The sequence below is a fragment of the Catharus ustulatus genome, chromosome 7 (genome assembly GCF_009819885.2).
Source record: "Catharus ustulatus isolate bCatUst1 chromosome 7, bCatUst1.pri.v2, whole genome shotgun sequence".
Lineage (NCBI taxonomy): Eukaryota > Metazoa > Chordata > Aves > Passeriformes > Turdidae > Catharus > Catharus ustulatus.
This window is the reverse complement of record NC_046227.1, coordinates 32931922-32955435: the sequence shown is the minus strand read 5'-3', so window position 1 is coordinate 32955435 and position 23514 is coordinate 32931922. Positions and strand designations below refer to the sequence as shown.

General features: G+C 41.0%; 2 protein-coding genes across 7 annotated transcripts in view; one reads left to right on the top strand and one right to left on the bottom strand.

The window, feature by feature from the left end:
* Positions 1-2873, top strand: part of ZRANB3 (zinc finger RANBP2-type containing 3) — a 42906-nt gene extending 40033 nt beyond the window's left edge. For 4 of the 5 annotated variants that reach the window (XM_033064457.1, XM_033064455.1, XM_033064458.2 and 1 more), the window contains one exon: positions 172-729. In XM_033064457.1, coding sequence (XP_032920348.1) covers positions 172-444 — 273 coding nt within the window. In that variant the 3' untranslated portion in view covers positions 445-729. Of the gene's footprint in view, positions 1-171 lie in introns of all 5 variants that reach the window. The other variant, XM_033064459.1, reaches the window with a different exon arrangement.
* Positions 2232-23451, bottom strand: RAB3GAP1 (RAB3 GTPase activating protein catalytic subunit 1). Of its 2 annotated transcripts, XM_033064461.1 has the most exons (25): positions 23379-23451; positions 23221-23276; positions 22392-22467; positions 21059-21191; positions 20749-20827; positions 19958-20077; positions 19206-19371; positions 19010-19109; positions 16599-16680; positions 16051-16119; positions 15413-15486; positions 14632-14724; positions 13062-13231; positions 12649-12747; positions 12157-12329; positions 11250-11304; positions 10614-10961; positions 9427-9564; positions 7999-8226; positions 7466-7562; positions 7273-7376; positions 7048-7163; positions 6039-6141; positions 4567-4587; positions 2232-3294 (listed from the first exon to the last, which is right to left on the bottom strand). In XM_033064461.1, exons 1-25 carry the CDS (start codon positions 23394-23396, stop codon positions 3058-3060), a joined length of 2955 nt encoding a protein of 984 aa, XP_032920352.1. In that variant the 5' UTR covers positions 23397-23451; the 3' UTR covers positions 2232-3057. The 2 variants fall into 2 exon arrangements, with proteins under 2 accessions (XP_032920352.1, XP_032920353.1); XM_033064462.1 differs by lacking the exon at positions 4567-4587.
* Positions 23452-23514: the final 63 nt, after the last annotated feature.

Below are 23514 nucleotides of genomic sequence, written 5' to 3'. Positions count from 1 at the left end.
GCTTACAGTTGTTGCTTGTCCAGTGGGAGTAACTAAAAAATGCCAAGTCTGGCTTTCTTTATCTTGATGAAAACTATAGATAGCTACTTCCCAGAGCTTCCTTGTTCCTACAGTGGATGTCCATGTAGTTGAGGAGTGTCTGACCCCTGCCCTGTCCTTTGTGTGCTGCAGCTGAATGAGATGATCAGGAGCCCGGCGGAGGGGCAGTTCTGGCAGGTGGATCACATCCAGCCCGTGTACAGTGGAGGAGGACAGTGCTCCCTGGAGAACCTGCAGACCCTGTGCACAGCCTGCCACAGAGAGGTCAGTGTGTGGAGCCAGGAATCCTGGTCTTCTCACAAGGAACTGGGGGGGAAACTGCTCTTAGGCTCTTCCTCAGCCCTGCTCCCTCCTGCTGCACAATCCCCGTGCTCACAGCCTCTCCCTCCCATACAGCCAAGGTAGAAAGGCAGCATTAAACTATTACAATTTGACAGTTTCCTCTGGCTTTGGGAAAATGTTGCCTTAATAAACATTTGTATTTCATCATGCTGTCTACTACAAAGACAGACTGGAGTTTGACTGTGGGCTAATGCTTTTCTGCTGGGTGTGTTGCCAAGCATCAATACTCACTAAACCAACCTCTCTCTTTTGCAGAGAACTGCAAAACAGGCCAAGGAAAGAAGCCAGCTGAAGAGAAGGTCTTTAGCTACAAAGTATGGCTCTGATATCACCAAATTTTTGGTGAAGAAGTAAAATGCACAGTACATTCAGGTACACTGTAATTTAAACTAATATAGTTAGTTTTCCTCTTGCACTGACTTAACAGAAAGTACTGTATCATGCTGTTGGTAGAAGAAAATAAGGAATTAAACCAAAGAAATCATCTGTAACATCCAAACTACTTGATCATGATGGTTTTTTATGGCCCTGGTTTAAAGCTGAATTTCTGTGTGTAACTTTTATGCCATTTTGAACCATTATGGTTTCTTCTTGCAGAGCAGTTAGGGCTGCAAGAATTTAAGAAAGTTCCTTCATGGACCTAGAAGATGTCACAGTTTTAATTCTATTTGTTTTTCACATACCAAAACTACAGAATAAAATACAGCCATCATGTCAAAAACTAGTACAAGTGATTTGTCTCCTCTAGTGCTGCTCACTCACTGAAGGCTGACTCTTGACACGGGCCTCGCTTACAGGACTTTGGCATTTAGAATTGATGGCAGTTGAATTCTGGTTTTACTTAAACCAGCTTGTATTGAAATGTTACTCAGGATAGGAAATATTAAATATTAGCAATTATCTCATCAAGGTGGTTTCTGGGAAATGCTACAGTCAAATTCTCTTTAACAAGACTGCAGAGATGCTGGTAATTTTGGACTGCTTACCTGGCTTGTTTTACAGTTACTTTAAATAAATACAGTTCTTTTTTGGCTGGTGATTTTTTTAATGCTTTGTCTCTCTTCACCCCTTCAATGCTGAGTTGTAAGCTCATAAAGCAGAGCTGTGCATAACACATCATCTGACAGTGCAGGGCTGCAATTTCAACTACAGCTACTCAAAATTAGCTGAGTTACACTTCTGAGAAAAATCCTTAAAGTTGTAACTCTTGAACAGAGAAAGAGACTGTTTAAGACAAGGTAGTTGCATGAGTGCACAGTTTTCTACAGCTGACTAAGAGGCCTTTAGCTGTGTTAATGATGTTTGTGGTGTCTGAGTATGGTAAAGGAATCATCTCTCCAGCAGTTTAAATGATCAAGTAGGAATAGCCTGATAACCAAGTATGAGAGACTTTCAAGTTTCTACAGCCTTTACAAAGGCCACACTGCAGTGTAATATTGATTAGAGGAGGAAACCAACAGTATTGAGGAAGAAGCTTAACCTAAATTTTACTTATCAGTAAATCAGGAACTGACTGGTGTAATTAATTTTAAAGAAGCCACACGGTTAAACAGCAGATGCAGGTGTTTATTTACTTACCCCTGTGTCTGAGGAAACACACAAGCTGCCTGGAGAACAAGGTCTGTGACAAGATTTTACCTTGTTAACTTTTCTTCATCCTGAAAAATGTATCTTTGCTTCATTGAACTTTACGTGAGGAAAAGACTCGGATTCCTGTCCCCTCAAAGAAGTTTTAGGGTAACACCTGGGATCCTGCTACTAACAGCAGAACTCAGCTTTCTGTACTCAGTGTAGTCACAATGTCCTCCCTGGGTCAGAGCATGCAAAGAGGGCATGTAAAAACATGGGAATACTGAGAGCCAACAGTATGTTCATGTTTATTGAGTAATGTCCACAATACTGCAGCTGTTTGTACATTGGTAAAGTAATGCTGATCTGCTGATTCTCACTCAAACAGATGGAGTGGTCACTGTAAAGCAACATTGGCACACGTGAGGTGAGGAACCAGAGGTGACAGAGCTGTCCCCTCCTCTCCCATTGATGACAGGGCGTGCAGGGAAATCACCTCGGTAAACACCAGGGAGTTGCTCACAGTGAAACACCTCCACGGTGTCATTTCCATCAGCTTTGGCCCTTGCACACAGGGAAGGATATAAAGTATCCCACTGCAGGCTGTCAGACTCACTCTTCACTTAGTTCTGTGCAGATCTGGACAACCAGGAGAGTTTAGCACAAACTAGAGCATGAACTGTACACTTTAAATAAAAATAAGGATATTTCAGAAGCACTTGAAACAGTGATTAACCAAAAAATACTGGGCTCTGTGATTATGATTAGTAATAAATATAAATTACTTAATGTTTCTATATATCAATTTAAGTAGACTAACGTCACTTGATAAAGTCTGATCCTGAAGTGTAAAGCAGCACGTTCTGCACGAATTTCAACATGAATATTTGCACACAGCCCATTCAGGTCCGTAATTAAGCTAACGCAAAGAAAGAGAAATATGCTCCCTTTGGCCAGAGTTTGAAACCATTCCTGAAGCCATTCCAAACCTCGGAGATGAGTTGCTGCAGCCACCTCTGCCGGCGGCCAGTCCAAGTCCCTGGGAAGCAGCGCTCCGGCACCCAGTCCGTGTGCAGCGCTCCGTGCCCAGCACCGAGTCCCGGCCGCTCAGAAGAAGGTGGTGTCCGCCGAGAAGGCTCCTGCCAGGCGGAAATCCTCGCGGGTCAGCACGCTGTACATGCGCTGCGGCAGCGCCTTGGAGTACGGGGCTGGCCGGGGCACCGAGGCGCGCAGGATCACCTCCCGGCCCGTGGGCGGGGGGAACTCGGACTGCACGCCCTGCCTGCGCTCCTCCTGCGAGCCCGAGCGCCGCAGCTCCTCCTCCAGCGGCGGCACGGCGGGCACCTGCGACAGAGCACAGCGACAGTGACAGCCCAGGCTGCTGCCCCACTGGGATTCAGAAAACTCTGCTCAGAGGAAGATCAGAAATGGGGAACACAGCTAGAGGCTTTATGTGTACACAGAGCAAAGCACTAATGGGATGCTAGGAAATAAAGCAAACGTAACCAGATGGAAGAACCCTCGTGTGGATGGTGAAGCTCTGCCTAGCTGAAGTTCTTGATGTCGTGGCAGTGTGAAGCAAGGATTGTGACTGGAGGAAATGGTCCCTTCTCAGACAGGGTGCTCTCTCCTCAGCTCCCTGCAGCTACAGGAGGCCAAGGCAGCCTCCACTTCAAAATCATCAGTGCCACTACTGCAGTCCTGACAAGCCAGCTGCCTTTCAGACTCCAACGCTACACAGGATGGGTTTTCACAGCCAGAGAGCCTTGCTGAAATCACTGCAGAGTGAGTGAGATGCTGCACAATCCCAATGGCTGCTCCCTGCTTCAGAGCCAGGCAGCAGCAACACTGATGCCTGGATACTGGAAGAAGGGCTGACAAACACTCCCTAATTACATACACCTATGGATACACACATCCCCACCAATACCCTAATTCAAGCATGTACAGCTCCACTCTGGCACCATCACTGAGGTGTGGCAGAAGCCACTGGCTGCCCCTCGTGGTCCCTTGGTGCTGCTCCTCTGCTCCCAGCCCTGCCTGGCTCTGCAGGCTGTGCCACAGAACCCACCAGGGACAAGTGCCACACGTTCCCACGAGAACAGCTCCAGGAAACCAACAGAGAGGTTCTTCCCTGTGCTACACTTTACACAGTTATCCTGCTTCTTTCACAAATCTCTGTGTCCAAAAGCCTCAGGAAGCATTAGTGTTGGGAATGCAGCATCCAGCTAATTGTTCATCACCACCTCCCCCCAAACATCAAAGAATATATTCTTTGTGGCAACAAAGAATATAAAGGCACAGCCACATATTTCAGCATCAGAAACCATCAATACTCACTTGAAGAAATGTTTTTTGTTTGGTTGGTTTTTTTGAGAGGGTTTTTTTAGGGATTTTTTTTTTTAATTAAACATCTCTCTCTCTTTTCACTATGCATTATTAGGCTCTAAAAATAAAGCGTGAATGCAGAAAAACCATTCTGGAAACACAAAGGTATTTTTATGCTCAATATGTGAATACCAGTACAAACTAAATCTGGCTGCTGCACTATAACTACCAGAAGGTTCAGCTCTATGCAGAGAAGATGAGAGGGAAAGGAGGGACAAAGTCGGTTACCTCATCAGAAGATTCAGTCAGCTTGGAAAGGGATGAGAAAAGAACCAATGATGAAAGACAGAAACAAAGGCAAGTCAGAGGTGACTTACAAGAGGTTAGGAGGAGACAGTAGGTTTAAGAGACATCATGCACTGCAAGAACATGCACTGGCTATCAAAATTTTCCTGAGAAAACTCAAGAACAGAACACATCATACAGCTCAGAGAGGAGTCCAGGTTCAAGAGGGAATGAACAAGGAACTCATTTCACTTCTATTTACCAAACAGCTCTTGACTGGAGTAACTCATGGCAGGTTAAACACAAAGTGGGGTTAGTAGCATGTTGGTTGCTGTCCCACTAAGAAATATTAATTAACACTGACCAGTTACTAGTGGGAAGTACCTGTAACCCTGCTTTAGTTAGTGGTTTTCAAAACAAAGAAATTTGTACACATCCTAAAGGTAGAAACTTACTGAGATTTGAAAACACACTGCCTCTCAAAGAGGCAAATGCTTATGTGTGCATCACTTACAGGGCACAGTCTTGGGCTTTACAGGGGAGTCTGTAAGAGTGGCTGGTTGGCAGGTTCAGATTTGCAAACACATTTTCCCTAGAGACTGGAAGAATAAAAGAACCTGATTTTCATTCCTCAGAATAACCATGGTCTGTTTTCAGAATGGTCCTTTTTATGCTGAGTTGCAAAATACAGATTATTACAAAAGCATTGATCCCTTTGAAGTGTTTAACACCCAATCACAACATTTTCCCAGCAATTATTTCCAAATGGGATTTCACACTGCTACCTTGTTATTACCACTGTAGTGAAATTTGAGTTAGAAGATCTGATACTATAAACAGGTGAAATTCTGATATAAACTGAAGGCTGACTGCAGTCCATTAGGTTTGGAAATCAATACTTTCAGGCTAATTATTCCAAAGACTGCTTAAGAGAAAAAGGCAACATTTATATCAATATCAGCAAGGGAAGGTCTCCAGAAAACAGATGCAACACTGGCAGTAGATAAACTGAATGCAGAATCTGAAAAAGAACTGCAACTTCCTAAGCATGCTGGTTTCCACAGAAGAAATCTCAAGTGCTCCAAGCATAAGCCTCAGTTTAAGAAGTTGCTCCTTCTAAAATACATGTTATGACCTGTTTCTCTACACTCCTCTGTGAAACTTGACCATGCTGTGATAAGGCAGAAATTTCTCTTGCCTTAATAGCATTACTGATGTTACCATTTGCAGTACATAAAGCATTACTAACACCTCTATCTACCCAGCTGGCTTCAACTTAACATCCCAGCTCACTCCCTCTTCTTTGGTCTTGCAAGGTTCTGTTACTGCCAAAATCACATCACAGAAAACACCTCAAGCACACTTGTGACAATACACACAGATATGCAGACAAAATACACTGCCACCATATGGTAACTCACTGCCTCATTCTGGTTAAATGACAAGTGTCTGCATGACCCAGAGCTCTCTCTTACCCTCTGAGCATTCACAAACAGCTTGTGAATGATGCTGCCAGCAGGTCCTCTTCCTGCACCAACAACTGACACTTCTGGCTGCTCCAGGAGACTGTTTACAAATCTGAAGGAACAAATGATTGAAAAGGAAAAGGGAATGGTTAATCCTTGGCCAGATCCAGTGTGCTGATCTAAAAGAGCTGTTTCCTGTGCCAAGCCCTTCACCAAGCATCATCTGCTCAGAGTGAGTACTGGCAGATTCTCTTGGTTCTCTATTCTGAAAGTTTAAGGGAAAAATTCTCCTCTCAATTACCTAAGAATGAAACCCAGGCTCCTGAAGCAGGAAAGCCTCCATGGTGGTGGCCATGCAGAAGTATTCACAGTGTGACAGTTTTCTTTAGCACACACACATTGCTTTGGTCAGACAGCACATCTCTGAACTCCCAAAGGTACTGCACAAATGTCATCTCTCCCTCCCAGCACAGCAGCAAGAAGTTAAGTTGGGTTTTATAACATATTAGTCATCTTGAGCAGCAAGTAAACAATCTGCCAGCAGGTAGTTATGCAAGGGGACATTCCTTTTCACTTTCCTTTAAGAGCTGCTCAGCTGCTCAGCAAGGAGACAAGAATGACATTCTTGTCTCTTCCCCATTCTGTGGAAGGGGCTATTTCATTCCGTAATATTTATAAAAAATACTAAATTTCTAGTCCTAGTTTTACTGCTATGGTAACAGAGTTCATCATATATACCTTTTATACACACAAAAATCATAGTCCCCACTACTATCAAGATAAAACCAAATTCTATTTTAAAAAACCTGGATTAAATGTCTCCAAAGAGATGCTTAATTGGAGGAGCACTAAGGTTACTCACACACATCATCTCTATACAGTGTGGTGACAGGGATAACCAAATATGATTCCTCAGTATTTCTTTATTGTCACCATTGTCCTAAGTTTTGAAAGTACAAACAAGGGCATCAGAGGAAAAACAAAACAAAACAGGGAAAAATAAAAATTAAACAGTCACCTTTGTAGATCTTCTTTCTCCTCTTCATTTTCACATTTCTCTACCCCAAATTTTGCTTTGAGAGACCTTGCCCTGGCAATGATGGCTTCCACACTCATAATCTGAGCAATGATTTCCTGCAAGAGTTTAATAAAAGGGAAAATGAAGAAGATGTTCTTTTAACATTGCCATGAACAGTGCAAAAGTCTATCAGGTTTTCAGCCCCAGCCACTACAAAAGCCTTACTTCCAACTTCTTGTCCTCTGGACTGGGGAAACGTAGCACTTTGCTGGAATGGGATACTATCTGCTTAATAATCTTCTTAACTGAAGATATATCTTCTAGTGCTTCTATTGTAAGGAAAGAAACAAAGTTGTAATTACTGACTGCATCACTGTTCCCTTTTAAATACCTTAATAATTTATTAAACATTATTTACCTTCCTCCTTTACCTTGAGTACAGCTGCATGGATGATGCAAGGCAGGAGATGCCTTGCAAGGTCAGCTGGTTTCTGAACTGCAAGATAATGAAGCACCTGCAACATTAGAAAATTTAATTTTTTAATAATTTAATAATTATTTTAGTGATCAAAACCTAGGAAAGATGAATTCACAAGAATGGAACACCACTGTAAGACAGCACTTGAGAGGCAGCTTCACATGAATCCTCCCAACAGGTTCAAATGAAATTAAAAATAACTGTATTAGGAAACTAAAATGTTCCTAACACATATGCAGCTAAAAATCTAGTTTATTTACTAATAATTCAAAGAAATACCTAAGTAACATTGCATACACCCCTCCTGTACAGCAGCAGGAATTTCCAATCAACCCTAAGTCATGCACAGAACAGTTCAGTAACTCCGAGGACACAGTGCAAGGACCTGTCAGTGTTCAAATGCTGCAGGGGGAGGAAGGAAAGGCTGCAGGGAACATCACAGCCCAGACTGGCACCAGCCCCAGAGCTTTCACCTTCTCAGCCTCCCTGGTGTCATCAAAAAGCCTCTTCTGCCTCCGTGCTGGGACTGGCTTTGCTGTCTCCCAGGCCTCCACCCACATGTTGCTGGGAATCTTCATCCTGGCGCTCAGCTCGCCCCGAATGACTTTATTGCCCTTCTCATCAACCACTTCCTCCTCAATGTAGTCCCGAGGTGAGTACCACCTCACAAAATCCTCCAGACAACAGCCAGGATTAGCTGCCTGCAGGGAGGAGAGCACACAAAAGTTGTTCCTGAAAAATCCTATAAAACATGACAGCCTGGACAGGAAGGCAATATGGTTTAGTGGGTAGAGCACAGAAAAAGACAGAACTCAGGAAATTCTTCTGTCCACAGCCAACAAACTGTACAGTAGGACAGACAGAATAAAGCATAAACCAAGACAATGGCAAGGGGTAAAACCAGCAGCAACAACAAAAAAATCACCTTCATCACCCACTATATGTACATTCATTACATTCATCAGTAATTTCTGGCAAGCTCAAAATTATACTCTTAAGATTCTACCTGGTACCTGCCACATGCAATAAATAGGAATTTTCAGTAAGCTTATGGCATTAAAGGCTAAAAGAATCAGCATGCTTTCAGCACTGACTTTCTATCTTTTAATACTCCAGTGACAAAATTCACCATTTCTTCCTCTTTTAAAAAGGAAATTTAAAAATCTATCTTCCCCAAACAAAAATAACTTCATTTTTCACAGATGCAATATCCACAATTAACTACATCTATAGGTCCAGAACGTAAAAGCAATCCTAATTTTCTGTTTGATGTACCTATGAAGATTGTGTATGTGCTTCCAATTATAACTCTCTATTTTTACTTTGATATTTCAGATTACTTGCATCATATAAATAAAACTTCTACATATATCTAATATGCCATGAGTCACTGTTCATAAGCTGATTACTGTTATAAATATTCTAACTGTACAGCACATATCCTTTCACCATTAAACACTGCAATAATTAAAAAGTTATATATGGCTATTTCATTACAGAATCTCCAATCTGTTCAGTGTTGAGCTCCTATGATGCCAGCAGTGGATGTGCTCTTAGCTCCCTCTGCAGAGCTGAGACAAGAAATGAAACTCAAAGCCACAGTTAGTCCAGTACCAACCTGATGAACAGCTGTTTTAATTCACAATGGATCAATTGTGAAAATTTTCACATTGTGCAAATTTTCTGGGATGTTACAGTATAACAGACCAGATCCTCATAGATTTTGGGATGTACCAAGAGTTTTCCCAATAGGTTTTCATTTTCAACTTGAAACCAATTGGAAACCATTTTGTGGAAGAAAAAAACCTAGAAACCTTCAGAACTGCGCAACACAAGCAAGAGGGACAGTTGAATGAAGAAGCAATCACTCTAATTTCACCCCAGTGCCCCAGCAGAGCTACCTTGAAGGACTCCATGTCTGAGAGCAGGCAGGCGCTCTGCATGCGCGCCCGCAGGTGAGCTCCCTCTGCCGACGTGCCCAGCTTGGCCAGCACCTCCGACTGCTCCTCCAGCAGGTCCTCAGTCATGGGGGCTGGCTCCTGGCACAGCAAACACACGGGGTTACAAACAGCCTCTCCTGACTCAGAGCAAGGCAGGAGAAGCAGGAAGCGCCTTCTCACCACGAGTTTATTCTGCTTTGTTTGTACTCAAAGGAAATTATTGCAACTTTCTACTGCTTAAACAGCTCAGCCCCAAGTTGTGCATCTGAAGAGAACACTAAGAAAGAAACTAAACAGGAAATAACCTGGGAATGAGGTAACAATATAGGATAAATTGCTAAAATGCCAAAATCCAAATGAAATCCAGGAAGTGTTTGACTGGTACAGTTCTGCTGAGATGGATGAAAACCTACCCAAAGCAATGCAGAATTTTTGCTGTTGATACTGTCAGCACATAACTGAGGACATTTTGCCTGACTACTCTCTGTTCACGTCTCACCCAAGCAAAGCAACTTTAATTAGAAATAATTTCTCTCAGGAGACTGAAAACTACTGTATTCTTCACACATGGGTGATTTCAAACTACTTTCTATGACAGCACCACTTCCTGTTTCCTTCCTGTCACTCTGCAGGAAAGCCTGTTGATGTCAGGTAACATTTCTAGTTGTTTGATGATAAATCTGCTTTAGAGAATGGCACCAAACCTAATGACTATGGCCTTTTAGAAGTGAGCTGAGAAATTATATAAAAAAATACAGCAGCAAAAGTGATCCAGCACATAGCAAAGTCAGGCAAAAATTTCTGTGGTGCAATTTTATAGGAAAGAAAGTAAGGAGGGGATGGAAGATGCCTCAAGAACTGGAAATAAAAAGAATCCCAAATTTAAGATAGGCAAGGAAGTTTGATTCTTGTTTAAAAATACTGTTTGGAGTGAAATTTGGTACAGACACTCTAAAATAAAACAAAGAATATGAGATTAACAGCCTCATGAGGTTTTAAAGATCAGAAACAAGGTCTTAGGTCAAAAACACTCAGCAATTTTAACAACAGACAAGGCTGTAAGCCACTATTTGCAGTGTCACAATCCCAGGTATGAGCCATGTTCTGTGTATTCTATGGCACACCTGGCTCAGCTCCTGCTCCCTCACCTGTGTTATTGGAACATAGAGAGGCTCTCCTGGATGCAGCAGCATCAGTTTTCCATGTGGATGCAAACGACCTTCTGGTTTTAAGTTTACAGACTCTTTCGCTCCTTTCTTGCCATTTTCTTGTCCATTTCCTTTAAGATCTTCTGTGTCACTGAGACATTCAAAAAACTCCTCTTCACTGTCACTCCAAGATTCCCAAGACTTGCCAAATTCTTTTTCTGGGTTATCTCCAGAGTGGTCTCCTCCTTTGGCACCATCACCAGAAGCACCACCAGGTGAACGATCAGACATGCTCCCCCTTTTCCCCTCATCTCTTGCTTTCTTCCTTTCAATGCAACAATTTAGCATCTAATTTAACAAGTCAAAGGAACAAAAAAAAACGCTCAGCAATTATTTCCCTTACGGAGACAATCCTACAGGAAAACTTGTAGAGCCACCACAAAGATCTTACAATTCTAAAAGACAACAATTCCACTGAACTTGTTGCTGTAACAAAGTTTTTCTAAAGAATTGAATTCCCCACCCAAAAGACACAAGCACAACTAAATCTACAAAAATAACATATTTAGCTAATAATTGCTATAATTTTGACAGTTTCCTTAGGAGAAAAATAATTCTTAAATTTGGGATATTTACCTGAAGTTTCTGATGCAGTAAACAACATCTCAGATCTGGAGAGCCATTAGCTAATCTAGCAAAAGGCAGAAGTGTAACCATTATCATTTATAAAGTTGAATCTTTCACACACTTGCGATCTTAAATTACATGAAATCTAAAACAGGGACAAATACCCACACTGAACCCACCTCCACCATTTCAGCTACACAGCTCTTGTACTGTCTCAGTAGACAAGCCCACAATGTGTTTCCCAGAGGTCATTTCAGGAGCTCAGAGATCGCTCACACTAGTGTGAAGCATTTCCTGGTCACTTTTCCAATTGGAAGTTGAAAAGGTAACTGCTTTCAAACAGGAATTAAGCATCTTTGACTGTACTTTTAAAATTGCAATGATACAGTGGAGTCATTGCTATACATTTCAGCTTCTATTTTATCTGCTAGTGTAACCACTTCAAAGTACAAACTAGTGATTAAATGGTCAGGTCACTAACAAAATACCCCAAACCCCAACCAAAATATCTCAACTCTAGAAGCAAGGTATGTTATTGCTCTATCTCATCTTGAGAGAGCTCTTGGTTTGTTCTGCCCCAAGCTCTGCTGCAGCAGACAGAACCTGGAAGGGCTGGAATACCTGAAAAGGCCATTGCTCCAGCAGGACCTTGGAACAACTCCTTTAGAAGAGAGGTGGAACTGCACCACAGTAAGCTTTTTCCCCACCCTTATTCACACAGTAGAGTGAATGTCTAAGTTGAGTTTCTCCAGGCATCCTGGAAGTTTGCAAAGGAGGGCACAGATGCTTTTCCTTACTACCTGCCCTTTCTTGCATTAATAAAAACAGAGGTAGCATTTGCAATTAAAAAACCCCAAAACTGTATGTTTCAAAGTCTCAGTGACCCCACTCAGCTCCTGGAACAGAGAAGCCTTACCCTGGAATAAGGTAGTTGTTCTCCCATCTGTAACGCATTTCCAGCACAAACTCTTGCCAGAGATGTGCCACTCCTTTGACTCCTCCATGGTAGAAGTTTATCATACAAAGACATAAAGCTAATTTGTATGTCAAACTGTCAGATGGAGCAGACTTAAAGTGACTGAAGAGATTCTAGGGAAGAAATAAAAGAAAGTAAGAAATACAGAAACAATGGCATTGTTTTCCAAAACCATGTGATCTCTTTCCTGTTTGTCAATGTAAGTGGCTAAGCAACATTTTAAGCTTAGAAATACCAAAAACTACAGTCTTTGGAAGAAAAAAAGGAATTAGAAGGAAACAGAAATCATCACTATTTCTACCTAGAGATCCACAAAGGTAAATTCCTCTTCCCAAAAGCTAAATATTACAGGATGTAGGGCAAGCACAGCAAAGTCTGTATAAACACACACTCAAAATTGCTTTCTCTCTTGTGTCACTTAACAAAACTTACATAATCTTCATTCTCTGGAGGAGGATTGTTTCCTGTTGAAGTGCTGGTTCTGCTTTCAAATACATCTGCAAGTTTGTCAGCAGCATCAGGAAATAAGAACTTGAAGAAAAAAAATTAACCTTTCATCAGTACGGTTTTCCTGGCTTTCCCACTTTCTCCATAAAGCTACTGCTGGCTTCATACCAGCAATCCATATAATTAAAATTGTTAGCAGAGTTCAGAGATCAGTTTTAGCCCACTTATAGTACACAGACTTGTAACAACTTGGGCTGTTCCAAGAAGCTGATAAATGCAATTCAAACACTGGAACTGACATCAGATATCTTTAAATCTGCCATAGGCTCTAAACCAAATGCATCAGTGTATGAAGTCCATGTGCTCTCTGAATGCATGTGCAGGGACAGCTCACTCACCAGGAGAATGGTGTTCAGCACATCATTGTTCAGAGGAGACTCATCCACACCTCGGTGCTTGCGGATCTTTTTCTTGGCACTGTGAACCATGTTGGTGACCGATAATTTGGGGATCGGGACTGGTGCTGGCTCTGTGAGCTTCGACAGCGCGTGGCTGATGTCAGCAGCCTCTAGCAAATAAAATACAAGCAATTAGAACAAAATAAACCCAAACACTAGAACATGTATCTTCAAAAGTTCACCTGTATTAATCAGCTTATTTACCTTGTATTGATATTTAACCCCTTGTGAAGCAGAGCTACACCTCTGCTGGCAGGTTCCATGCCTGACATTCACTGCTCTTAGCAATACAAGCAGCAGAAGGAGCTCACAAGTGAAATCACAGACTGTCCTTGATTTAATTCATCAAATAAAGTCTAGACTGAGCTGGCTGCAAGTAGTGCCTGCTGTAGCAGCACTGCTACTGCAGTTACCAACCCCAGAAGCCTGCTGAAGATTCAGTGTTTAAACCTTGCTCATACATCAAAGCAATAAACACACTGCAGGTAACAAAGGCTGCTCCAGCATATGCTAAAGCTTTAGATAAATCTTAAATAAATCCTGTATTAATCACTGGCTTTACATAGTGTGAGCACAATTCTGTTTTAGAGTCATCAGGTAAACTTCTCAAATAAAAGACTGGGTTTTTTTCAGAGCTGCTGCTGGTAAACTTGAAGATGTCTCTTACAATAAGCTGAATTAATACTATTATAAAGAGAGCTGACAAATTTAAGTGAATAATTAGCAGCAGCCTGAGAAAGCCCATATTGCCAAGCCCAGAGCTAAGAAGGGCTAAAGAAACTGTGTGTCAAGCACTATGAGTAATACACACCCTCTCAGTCTAACACCTTTTTAAGCTCACTAGCAAGCTCCTTCAGAACTAAGACCAAGTAAAACCAAGGAAAATATATTGATACAGGCCATATCTGGAGGGAAGAACAAACAGCAGGAAGGAAGGGAATTTTCACTATATACAGCAAGCAAAGCCAAAGAGAAGGACAGAGACATCAAAAAGATGGCAGCATTTCTATAGCTGGGATAAAGCCTGACTTGCTGGTCAGGTAATTTGGGAAGCTTTTATTTTTTTTTTTTCCTTAAGAGAGGATGAGAGCAAAGCCTTTCAAAGAGATTAAAGACTCTTTAAAATGGCTGTTAACATGTACTACAGAGTACATCAAAAAGGAGAAAGAAGTGGAAAAAGCAGAAATACATTAAATTATACAGACAAATCTGATGCATCCTATAACCAAATCTTGTACATTCCAGTCAAATTTTAAGCTCTTCTGTTCCTGTAAAAAGAAACAGCCACAACCATAACAGAGGCAATTGTCCCTCTGGTTCTCTGGGAGCTAAACTTGTCTAGAATTCATGAGAAATTTCATTATGAAGTCCTGGCCAGGAAATTCTCAGGAGTATTACAGAGAATGTGCAAGAGCTGTCAATACCAGTGAAGAGAAGGGTACAAGGAAGGTAAACTGACACAAAACAATTACACACAACTAACACTAATCAGCTGGATTTTAGTTTTTACCTTTTCCTTCCTCATCAAATGCAGACCTTCCCAGTATCTCATCTGTTGACTCCTTCCGACGGCAAAGCTTGAAGAATTCAGTAAGGAAGTCACCTGTAAGAGGAACAAAGCTGCTGAACTCAGCCAGAAATCCCACTGAACAATGAGCCAACACTCAAAATGATGCCCCAAGGACAGTAATTTTTATCTTTTCTTCTGAAAGAACAGCTGATAATTTGTTCTGAAGCATAAATATCTTAAACCACACAATTAAAGCTTAGGTAAATGCACACCCAGGCAGCTCTTGGCCACCTGTCCAGAGCACAGCTCTGACTCCAGTTTAATTCACCCAAAGCAAGATGGGAAGTTTTGAAGCCCTTTTCCCCACAAGCTTAAAGGCAAAGACAGACAGAGGAGTACAGCTCTCCAGAAGTATTAATCCTCCCTGTCAGACAGGCTGGGAGATGGATACATGCAAAACACACTTAATAAAATGGGAAGATTCTATGAAATCTAGATTTTCACAGAACACAGAGAAAATTCTTATTCTCTGGAACCTGGTGAAATAAGAACAGCAGTGAATTTCACCAGACACAGACAAAGAATAAACTACAACAGGAACTTATGTATTTGCAAAGCTTGTATTCTTGAAAAAGAAGCCCAAAATACTGTTCACTCAAAAAAGATAAGGGGAGTGAGCAAACAGAGGTCATCAGGTAATCAACAATTCCACCCTAACTTCATAACTTAGTAGTTTTAGTTTAAAAACTGCAAGAGAAGACAGGAAATTCTGATGTCTTACCCAATAGACACTGAGGGTTATCTGCTTTTCTAACTCTCACAGACCACTGGGGTGCTTGAAGTGGATCCAGGTCACTTGGGGGGAAAAAAAAATTTAAAAAAGAAAAAAAGAAAACCAATTGCCACTATTAGTATTGGAAAGATGAGTATCAAATACTCAATAAATGTCATGTCATAACCAGTGAGGTCACCACATTACATAGGAGAACATGGAAACACTGAAGTGCAGGTGAAACTCCTTGTTCTCATGTATGTGCATGACATGAACAAGAAACACCTCTTCCCCTTCAGCAGAAAACCTGCATGACAGTTTTGGGAGAGGGATATCAAGCAATGAATTCTTTTTACCTTCCATGCTCCACTATCATCTTTTCCAGGAAATATATTTGCAAATCTAACATGAGAATATGCTCAAAACCAGGGGTTTGTGTTCTGTTGAGATTACAGCACATTAATATTTTCTCACAGAAATGCATTCCAAAATGTGTTTTTCCAAATTAGATGTTCTATCAGCTGACATTAGCATTCCTCAAAATGGGTTCTTTTTCACATGCAAAGCCACACAGTGTTTGAGATGACACTTAAATGCAGCAGTGAGCAAAAAAGCACATTTATTTGCAACTCAGACAAGATACTTACGAATAAACATCATTGTCAACAATTATCCCTTCTGCAAGGTGAGGCCACGTTGTAGCTAAATGCAGCTCACTGAAACGAAACAAGATTTCAGTTTGTCATGATAGCAGAAAGTGCTCCCTCCATCACAGTTCATGTTTAGAAAGGTATTTGTGACAGTTCATATTTGATTCCCTCTATGTATTTTGCTCTCCAGTAAGTCTTCTCTCTGTGCATATATGAGAACAAGTCCAATCCTTGAACAAAACCACATCATTTTTAAGGTTTATCTTGAGGTATATTTCAAGATAATAATTTCAGAGATAAATGGAGTACTGCAGAAGTTTATAGTAAAAGCCACATGAGCTTGAACTCTGAATATCATCAGACCATTTTACAGATGATCTTCTTTGCTATTAAACCATTACCCTTCACAGAAGTTTCTGATGTAGCTGAATAATTATCTGTTGACATGCTAAGTGGTAGGTGGGCAAAGCTGAGATTTGAAATAACACACCTTTAAATCCTCCATTAAGGAAGTTATAAAACAGTTTTCTGAACTCTTCTCTTACCTAATAGGATCTTCACAGGCACCAAATGGTAACTTCCCAAACTCCAGGCCTCCAACTTCTCCCCCAACTAGAGCATCTATATCTGGAGAAAAATCAACACATTTTCCATAAAGAATTTGTAGAACATTTGAAGCAGCATATCACCTCCATTTCACTGCAAAGACTGTAACTTGCAGGATGACCAGAGAAGAGCTGAGCAGTTAAGGTGACTGAGCTAGGAGAACACAGTCCTAACATCCAGTCAAAGTAATTGCTTCCAAGAGAAACTGAGTAAGCAACCATGAAACAGGACATTCAAAGGGACAGACAAAAATCTTGTCATTCATGTTGAGAGAAGGTTACTCCCTGCATACAGGCAATGATGACAGCTATAAAGACAGCCTTGAAGATTCAATGTTGGCACAAGAACAGACACAAAAGTGCTACAAAAATATTTGGGCAGGACATCAGTTCTAAGCAGAAAAGGAAGACTCTGGAAGAGCAATTCTGCAGAGTGAAAAAACAACTACTTTTAAAAGTTGACATTTTATCAAGAGAACTTAATCAAGTGATCTTGGGGATTCCCTGCAGTCCCAGGTACTCAGAAGTGCCTCCCAGCACCCTCAGGCACTTCCCACGTTATTGCCTTCAAATACATAAATCAAAACCAGACACCCTCCATCAAACAAAACTTCAAGTGGGTAATAATAATAATGTATTGTAATGCCATTATAATAATGATGTTACAGCATCTGATCTGCAATTTTAACTGCATCTGGCAAACTGTTTACAAACAAAACCAGTGAGGTATTAGCACAGATAAAGTATCTGGATAACTTAATTACATAATTTCTTCTGCAGGGAAGATAAAAGACATTTAAATTCTTTGGTTTTATTTGAGAAGAGCGAATTGAGTGATGGTATATAAGTTACAGATCTACTTCTTCCCAGTGAACATAAAACCACAACTGCACATAGCAACAGCAGTAAAACTGATGCTGTCCATCTCCAGTTTCTGCAACACACTGACACTGCCTCCCTTAACCACAATCCTACTGCTAGAAGAATAGAAGTTATTCAAACTGCTCCAATCAAGAAGTATGATCGGAGTGATACAACTCATCCATGACAAACCTGAGTTCCTGACATAGTGAATAACTACAGCAAAACAGAGAGACTACAGAAAATAGATTTTGTGCCTGCAGAAACAATAAAAAGATAAAATCTGTGGAATTCATTTCCCAAGTTCTTTAGGTAAACCTGGTTAACCAAAGAGGAACTATCATTTAAAACAGCACTGATTTTCTCTCTCTAATAAGCAGGACTCTCTTTAAACCTATGTTCAACATACATTCCTTAGCTACAGAGCACAGAAGCAACCTCACTGCACTTCTTCAAAACACAGGATTTTGATTAGTGTACTTTCTTAAGCAAAGGAAAGCCAAACAATTAGATAACCAAGGCCACATGAGTTCTGTCTCTCCAAATGTACCCTAAATACCTCAAGCTTGTTATGCAAAACAGCGACCAAGTCAAGAAAAGAACTTGGGCATTCTCCCACCTTGCACCTAAAACATCACCCCACTAATAAAATGGATATTAAGGAGGAACTAATATCTACCTTTTTCCTACAGGTTTGTTTACCTTTGAGAAGTTAATAATTTATTTTCTGCTACCACCTATACAGAAACAGGTGTTAAAAACAAATCCTTGATAGGCACAGAAGACAGTGTCACCATCAAGCAACAATATCAGAGATCATTTTGAGCACCAAACATACTACCTCTGTTTTTCCTAAACAGCATCACCATGGCATAAATTTACCAAGTCTGTTCTATATACTTTAAATTTAAGACTACATATATTATTTGTCTCCTTGATGGAAGGCTACTCTAACAAAACACCTGTACAGAAATTCTTCCTGCATTAAGTTTAGTACTGTGTCAACAATAACAAAAATCCAAATCAAGTGAGGTCCATATAATATCTTCTGCTTTTCCCACTGTTAATACACTCAAATAGTGAAGCATCAAAATAATGTACTTTATGGAAATAATTGACAAAAACTTCCACAAAGGACTAGCATCTACTAGAATCTGAATCTAAACATTTCCCTAAGAAATTCAGGGCAGAATTCTTCACAGATTCAGTCACTCTTTTCATTCCACATAGATACCACCATTTTAGAAACTTCATTGTATTTCTAAATGTTGACTAGTCCATGTTTCCAGACACAGCCCTACCCAAAACACCTGTCCCAGCCATGAGTAGCTTTTGCTGAGAGCAGCTTCACCTGTCGTACAGAGCGGGATTGGACTGAAGCCTTTCCTAGCAAAGCAGAAAATGTTAGAATTCTTCTGGCAAGACAGACAAATATTTTGTTTAGCATTGTTGTCTGAAAATGAGTTACTCTGATGACACAGGACTCCTACCTGGTGGCTGCTGTGGCCAGAAGTACTGCTGCCAGTCCTGGAGCACAAAGGTAAGCCGAATAGCCATGCTAACTGGAGGCAGAGGTGTCAAAGGGCAGCCCTTCAAAATATCAGAGAACAAAATCAATGTGAAGAGCAAATCCTCTCAAACACTCTAGGGGTTGAACATAAATTCTACAGCTCAGTTTATACTTACAATCTTGGTTTTGAAGATGTCCAGCAGCCCTGACAGATGTGTGTACTGGCTGGGCACCTTGCGCAGATGAACCATCTCGAAGTCCGTGCGCACGCCCGGGCCCTGGCACTCCCCGACGTACATCCGGCGCCACTTGTGATGGATCTGCACAAACAGTGGCACCTGACTGCCAAACAGGAAAACTTCACATTATTTAGGTGTCCTGCTGTCTTGTAGGTTCTAAAACTAGCAGAATATTCTAGCATAACTTTAGCAAAATTTCATCCCTTAAAACGTATTTTCTCTTAGACAAGCACACTTTGAAACCCTTCATAGGGATCACAGGAAAACACTGTTAATGTTGTCATTAAACAGAATGCAGAACAAATTGCCATGCCATAATCACAGCCCTCTCCATGACTTCACTAACCTCATTTTCACTGTATATAATTTTTGAGGAAGATTAAGAAGTTACTGTTACTACACAGAGGGAAGAAGTCCTCTTGAAAAAGTGATGTTTTATCAATTACATATTATTCCAACAACTTCTAGCAACTTTTAAGAGCCCTTCAGGTTTTTAAACAATAATGAAAATAAACAAAACATGGATTCAATCTTTACATATGGGGATTTTGTCAATCCTTCTCTAACAATATTACAGAGTAAATAAAAAAAACTGAATGTATTTTGCTAACATTTGATACTTTTTCCCCACAAATGCAGTATGCTGGAGTTTTACCTGGACATGTAAAAAGGTTTATGCTTTCACCTACCAGCCAGTGTTGCCCAGTGCAATGGAAATGGAACTCAGCAAGAGGTTACACTTGGATTCACTAACAACAGCATCGTTATTGGCAGCTGGAGCAATAACCACAAACTCACGTAAGCCGTACCTTGAGAGACAGAGGAAAAAAAAGCACATTTCTAGTCCCTGGCAAGCCAGTGAAACACGATTTTAAAAAAATATTGTGACCTGGAGAACCTAATTGTCACCAAGACACTGTGGAGTCTCTTAATTTGATGCAAGTACCTTTTTATCTTTAGAGAAGTCAAGAACTCAGTGGGCACGGAGTGCTGCAGATCCTGAAATCACAATCCCTGAGTGTAACAGCATTCCAACACTGCAATGTGTTTGAATGGGAGGATTTCCAGATCTAGCAGCCCTGAGGTTTTCCAGTTTATATTAAAAGTGACTGAAACTGTTGATACATAAAACCAATCTCTCTAGAACTAACGCTATTATGTGCTCAAGATTTGCATTACTAAGAATACAGGTGTTGTTTCTTACAGTGGTGCAGCTTTCCCTTTAAAGAATGTACCTAACTATTACATACATAAAAGCCTGGTTAATATATGAAATTGAGACAAATATTTGGGGAAAAAAACAAATTAAACATAGACCCATTATCACAGGTTTTTTTTGCACTCGTTTCTTGCGTTTAGTAAAATAATCATTTTACTTAAGCTTTAACATTTCATTGAAAAAACAAATACACATCTGGTTGTGCCAGATTCTCCAACTGCTATGCTCATTTGCAGTGGAGATGAGGGGCAGCACACATACCATCTCACCAGACAGTGGGCTCGAGGAGGAAAGTCATTGTTCATGCACAGCAAGTCCTGCATTGGCAGAGGAAGTGCATCTGTGACAAAAATTAATATATAATCAATGTATTATCACATCCATCCAGCTCACTTACAACTGCCTTGTACTAGCACTGTGTGAATGCAAAGCAAACTAAAAGCAGAAATGCCAAATCACACTCATCAGACCTCAGAAAATCCCACAGAGACACAGATCAGCACACTGTGGACTCCACATTCTGACACTTTTACCATTACCCTTACAACTGTGGAAGGGAACTGTCAGGTACCTTCTCCCAGCTCTTCCTTCCCATCTTTGTCACTGGGTTCTTGTACAAGATAATGATGGGTAACTGAGAATTTGAAGTCTGCAAATGAAATTTCATCCGATTTCTCTTCCCATGTTCCTGTGGTAAATATACCCTGCATATAAAAAAAAAAGATAGCTCATAAATTTAGGCTAACATTCATTAGTCTTTAAAACCATATTGCCTATGTGATCAATAATGTTTATTCATGTTTTTCTAATGTCTAATGGCTCAGCATGATTTAATTTCAAAAAGCAATTCTCAAAGCTCTTCATCATAAAGGCAGCTGGCTGTTAAAATCCATGTTGCCAATAATCACGTTAATTCCAAAAATATCATCTTGCAGTCTTCACAACAGTATGACAATAAAGATTTGCATCCTCCCATATGCAGCTGCACATCTGAAAATATGCACCCTCAACTTTGCCCAGACAGAAGTTTCCCACCTGGGATTTTATCTATATCTAAACCATTCTGTGCAAATATTACCTTGATATTTACTTTCACCAATAAATGATCATTTATAACTTACAAAGACTTCTGTAAGGATAATTAATTTTTTAACAAAAATACAGCATGGGAATGTCTAAGAAAATCAGCATCACTGCTCCTACTAAAATAAAGCAACTTGAACAACCCTTTTATCTTAAAGGGTGTTAAGAAGAGAGCTCTGGTCTAGAAAAGAAGACATGCAGAAATACAACGACATGTACAGTGCAGTTCATTAGATAATATAAGTTTTATTCAAAATACTCTGTACCTGACTGGAATGAAAAGCAATAAAATTCCTCTGGAAATACAGCAGCCATTCCATGCAAACCAGCTGAATTTATCTGCATTACTATGCAGAAGAGCTCAGCAATTTCCTCTGCATTTCACAGGACTGAGAAATCATCACAAAGGCTCTAATTAGACTTCTGAAAAAAAATCTCTCCCATCTATGAAACACTGAGTCATGAGCAGCACTGTGCAAACCTCAGTCATAAGTACATGAGGTGTCACAAAGACACAAGGCAGGACAAAAAGATTCTTGTATTTAGAGCAGTTTCCAGATTCAAACTGAGAATTAAAAAAAACCACTAAGCCCTACACGAAGATCCACCTTTGTGAAGGAAACAGCCTGTTTGGTACACGATGCTCCAATGAATTTACAGCAACTGTTTGCCAAAATGACACTTCTACAAGTGAAATTCCTCAATAAAGTCATTATCTGTCACACCTAAGAAAACAGCAACAGATGAAATACATGTGTGCATTACTGTACTACTAGTTAGCAATTCAAATTCTATAGGAAAATTCAGAAGCAGTCACTGACCTTCTCCAGAGGTTTGCCTGAAGAAATCCCAATAAGTTTCCAGTCATTCAATACTTCTTCTATCTTTGAAATAAATCTATTAAGGAGGGGGAAAAGCATTAATATTTGCTGAACAGTAAACCTGTATTATAATTCAGCCACCTAAAAGCAGGCAGTATGTTGTTCTACTGTGGAACTCCTTATAAAAGCCAAAAACAAATAAAACCCACAACAAGTATCACAATAAAGCCAAAACAATTGCTTCCTTGTACTCATAACAGTCTTCCTAAGCTTAAATTTTACACAATAGTTACTTTTAGCAATGCTATGATCCTATTGACTGCAGCACATAACATTTAACTCCGTTTCTTTGTTCACAAACGAATAAGCATTTGAGACAGAATTTTACTAAATTCAGATTTAAAGCGCAGCACTCCAAGTCTTGTCTGCTGTCAAAAACTGTCACTGGAAAAAGCATTTAAAAATAATACATTCACAATGCAACAGCTTAAATTTCTTTGTACATTGTTCTGCTAAACGTTTAAAGGCTTCAGCTACGAGATGGCTCTCCTAGAAAACACATAAGCCTTCTGAATGCATATTCTAATCCGTTGCAAACAGGTATTAAACCGGACCTTTCACTAAGTTCAGAAACAGCTCGACTAGAGTCTCTTAACCCGCTCCTCGGCCGCGGCCTGAGCCTAACGCGGAACAGCCGGGAAAAGGCTCCGGGAAAAGGCTCCGGGTGCTCCCGGCCGGAGGCGCGGCTGTCCCGCCAGGAGCGGCCGGGCCGGGCTCGGCGCAGCCCCCGCCTCACACCGCGCCGAGCGAGGGGCGCGGCAGCACCTACCTCTCCCACTCGGAGGCGGTGGTGAAGTCCGTGATCTCGAACACCTCCGACTCGGGCTGCGGGGACAGAGCGGGAGAGGCGGTGAGCGGAGAGAGCAGGGGACAGAGGGGGAGAGTCGGGGAGCAGGGAGAGAGCGGGAGGAGCCGGGCAGAACTCACTTCGCTGTCCGCCGCCATCTTGCGCCGCTGCCGGGCCCCCCCAGCGGCGGAGGCTGCCGGGAACGGGGTGGAGGGCGGCGCCTCCTCAGAGCCTGCACCTCCCTCACAGCTCGCTTTCTTCTCACAGCTCGGTGTT